The sequence below is a fragment of the Pseudomyrmex gracilis genome, unplaced genomic scaffold, assembly GCF_002006095.1.
Source record: "Pseudomyrmex gracilis isolate BER0280 unplaced genomic scaffold, ASM200609v1 scaffold_4181, whole genome shotgun sequence".
NCBI classification, from domain to species: domain Eukaryota; kingdom Metazoa; phylum Arthropoda; class Insecta; order Hymenoptera; family Formicidae; genus Pseudomyrmex; species Pseudomyrmex gracilis.
Genome location: NW_018024765.1, coordinates 1 through 4,222, shown reverse-complemented (window position 1 = coordinate 4,222; position 4,222 = coordinate 1). Strand labels below are relative to the sequence as shown.

At 46.4% G+C, this 4,222-nt stretch overlaps 1 protein-coding gene across 1 annotated transcript; it reads right to left on the bottom strand.

The window, feature by feature from the left end:
- Positions 1-548: 548 nt before the first annotated feature.
- LOC109863326 lies at positions 549-3,933 on the bottom strand. Its single transcript, XM_020443570.1, has 6 exons — positions 3,519-3,933; positions 3,391-3,439; positions 2,414-3,262; positions 2,142-2,360; positions 1,240-1,658; positions 549-739 (listed from the first exon to the last, which is right to left on the bottom strand). Exons 1-6 carry the CDS (start codon positions 3,931-3,933, stop codon positions 549-551), a joined length of 2,142 nt encoding a protein of 713 aa, XP_020299159.1.
- Between the last annotated feature and the right edge of the window lie 289 nt (positions 3,934-4,222).

Sequence of the window (4,222 nt, the reverse complement as noted above, 5' to 3'; positions counted from 1 at the left end):
AAGCGACTATCCAGCGGACAATCCATACAACATGCCTCGCGCAAACAAGAAGGTACCGGGACTTATGAAAGATGAGAACAACGGTGCTGTTATGACGGAGTTTGTGGGTTTGCGCGCGAAGATGTACGCGACTCGAGTGGGCGACAGCAAGTGCACGAAGAAGGTAAAAGGTGTGAAGAGAAGCGTCGTCGCGAGAACGATTACCTTCGACGACTACGTGCAATGTCTGCGGAACGCAACCGAACTGACGCGATAGCAGTCGTGCATACGATCTTAGTTGCAAGAGGTGTTCACCTTGTCGGAACGGAAGCTCGTTCCGAGCCCGCACGACGACAAACGGTACATCATCCATGGATTGACCGACACCTTACCGTGAGGCCACTACAAAATCCTTAACTTAGATTAGATTATGNTGATGATATAATAATAATAATACACATTAAATAAAGTATATGTAATTATTTTTATTGTATAATAAAATACATATGTACTACTTTGTAAATATAAGAATTAAAGAGAGTACACATATCATAATAATAATAATAATATTAGACCACATTGTTCTTATTTATCCAGGAATTGTGTGAATTGTTTAGTCCCAACCACTTGACCAATACCTCGTTGCTTCGGCGACGCAGAACCTTTTCTACTAGATACACGTCCGGATGTGTAACCGCGTGCAACTCGTAGACTCCACCGGCTATAAGTTCATCGCGATAATTCTCGAGCAGATAGGTCGCTGGTGAAGTTTGTTGCATCTTTTTTTAACACGGAACACCTCGGTGGTCCAGTTCAGAGTGTAACCTTTGGCTAAAACGGTTGCGTTTTGCTCTTAAGCGGCAACGCTTACGCGTATTTGCTCAGCACATTGAGGACTGTGAGAATGTAGTTGTGACCTTTGTTCTGGCAAAATCTAAGGCTGCATCTCGACAGCCTGCCACAGATCGTCGTAATCGCGTACGACTACTCGTTTGCGCGGAAAGTTGCGTCGCGCGGGCGCGTGCAGCTCCTCTGTGAGCTCTCTTTTCTCGACGCTCATCTTGATTATAGCTGCTGGTCTCGCTGATTCTCACACGAGTTTTACGTATTGTGTGTCTTGCAAACGATGTACAACATGTCGCTCACATTTTGTTTAACAGAGACTCACTCAGTAACTTTTTTTGTTTCTGTTTCCGTGCGCGAATTTTCTAACTGCACTAAGCGATCGTATGCATTTCTTCGCAGTCTCAATCGCCTTACCCATTTCTTTGCAAAATTGATCCAGATTTTTTCTTAAGTCTTTTATCTTACGCGGATCCGCACCCCGCGGTCTTGTCTTCAGCTTCAACAATCGGTCGTATGCGTTTGTTCGCAGATGCTCAACGGCCTCGGTCATTTCTTTGCTTGACTGTTCCTTATATTTTTTAAGATCGTTGAACTCGCGTCGATCAACGAAATGTGTCGCGATCTTCTCCAAACTTGACAACCGCTTTTCTGTTGCCTCGGCGCGCGACAACGCAATCGCGAAGCTATCTCGCAGATTATCCACAGTTTCCTTAATTTGTGCTATGGAGTTCGTTGTAGTGGTCGAGAGCGCGTCCACGTTTGCGCCCAAGATAATTGCAGCGTCGAACGCTTGCGAGAAAGCGTCTACGTAGATCTTGGTCGCGGCGTCGGAACTGTTTCGCGGTTTCGTCAATCGGGTTATCACACGCTCCTTTGCATTATATTCAGGTGACGACAATGATGTAGATAAACAGAGAGCGTCGTTGCGTACGTAATTGCGCAAATTAGTTAGTCAAAAGCGTTCTCCGTCATTGTAGCCGTAACCGCGACTTTGCAACAGTGAACCAAACTTGTTGACGCTCATCGCGCGCAACTAAAACTGTCGATGGTTGCTGAGTAATGGTTCAATTTTTACTCACTCCCGCTCTGCAAAGCTCCTTGATAATAAACAAAAACTCGTTGTCGGTTGATATTTGCTCTGTACAAATATTACGACCGTCGCGCCTCCCTTCCCTTTCAATTTCAACCGCGCAACAATCGCAGCGACTACTTGATAAACAATTATTTAAAACAATTGTGGGGTCGCGGCGCCAAGCGTAGCGCGCGTTTTAAACGACAAAACGCGTATGCAGCTGTGCGCGGGATTCAGTCCGTACCTCGCGAGGCACTCGCGACAAAAGTTTTCNAATACATCANCCAGCAAAAGTACGTCTGTCTTCAGATACAGGTCGCTGTAAGATCCCAAATTGTTGATGTTGAATCGTCGCCAGATATTCGTTGCGTGCGCGTACTCGCTCTCCGTCACAGTTTCACCGGTCAGCGAACTGTAAAACGCCTTGCGCGAAAGTAGACTGGTTTCCAACAATTTGTCAACGCTGTCCACATATTCGTATGGAAACACACCTTTTCGCGTGAGCAGTTCAAGTACTCGGTGGAGAGATCGCTGAATTTCGTTCGAGTCACTCGCAGTTCGCTCTTGTCGAGATAGGACGCGAGCTTTTCTAAGCTTGCGCTCAGAAATTTGTACGAATCAATGAATCGCAGTTGCACACACTTCTGATTGTCTTCATCTCGAGTACTGCTCACATGTTTCGTGAACGATATGTAGGTCTCTTTTGTCACGGGCAGCACGTTGATCTCACCCTCGAAAGCGGTGGCCACATCCTTGATAATAAAATGCGCGTCGTATCTCGACAAGTTGTGAAACACAACGGGAACAACGTAAACCTGTTTGTAATTCAGATTGCATGCGGAATGCGCGGGTCCTCTGAAGCGTCCCGTCAGATGACAATGATCGCGTACTCTCATGTCATCTCGCTCAAACGGTCGTTCGCAGACGTGGCAACACTTTGCGTTCCGAAACCGCTTGAGCTCCGCCGGTGTGAGATTCGCCATAAGTACATTTGTCGCGAACAAGGTCTTTGCACGTTTCGCGAGATCGTGCAGTTCATTTACGAACCACTGCACACAGTTCTCGCTTCTATGAGATCTGTATCCGATGTCAATGTGCTCGCAGCTCGCGTAATAACCGATGCTGAACACACTGTGTCTTTGGTACTTGTGCGCGCTTGATGCGTTCTCCTCTTTGTCCTGTTTTTCGAGTACGCACTCCAAGTCGGCGTACACCACTATTGGAACCCGTTCCTTGTTGTTGTAATTCTCAAATTTCAAACAGTTCTTTCCCTCAGCGAGAAGAACGATTGCGCTGTTGTTCAATCGTTCACAATTTACGGTGTGTACTGCCAGCTTATCGTTCGTGTAGAAGTAGTGTAGACAACTATGTACATGTTGCAATAAACAAACAATACACGCAACATTGATTAATGAGTTCACCTTCTCACAATTTAGAAAATTACTTTTTTATTCAACATTGTTGTTACTGTTACACCACTTGTTCGTACTTACCGATCACATATGTACTTTGCTGTCTTCCTTTTGCTCAATTGCGAGCTGACTAAACGCGATAAATTTTTTATCCACGCAAAATGTCCCACGTGTCCATTGTGTTAATCGGGAACATACAGTAGATTCACATGCTTCTCCTTCTTGTTTGACGTGCAGCGGTACGTATCCGTGTCGCTGTTCCGCCGCTGTAAACACGTTTACGGACACGTTGTTGTTGTTGCGTTCGAAACGCGCGATTTGATGCACTGTTATTGGAAACTCTATTCCATCAAAATTCAACACACTCGCGTACGCGGGATATTGCGACGGTCGATGTGTGTCTTTAGCACTAGGATACAACGCGGCGACCACTGCCCACGCGAAACATGCATTGTCCCGCGACTGTACGTTTACTACCGCGCGTTTGAGCTGAACCTCACGCGACATTTTAATCTGACATCTTGCGCGCATCGGATTGTGACTGTTCACATTCACTGTGAGGTTTAATATCTGCGTCAACGCCCAGCCGCTGTCGCGTTCCTGGAACTCCTCCAGAGCGGTCATTGTTGCATTCATCACGTCTCGATCGTACCACTCGTGCAGATCCGATGAGTAATAAAATGCGCGATTGCGCGTATTAATCGATTTTACACTCGTTTTTTCACTCGCGACAAACTTCCCGTTGAACACTGTGTTCATTTTCACACTAGCGTGCCGCGCGATCGCTCGATAAACGCGCGCGAGCATCGTGTCTCTAACGGCTTCGAGAAATCGACGGGGCTCGATGAACGACTTGTTCACCACGATGCCGGTCACCAAACGATTTTTAAACGCTGTCTCGACTTCAATCCAT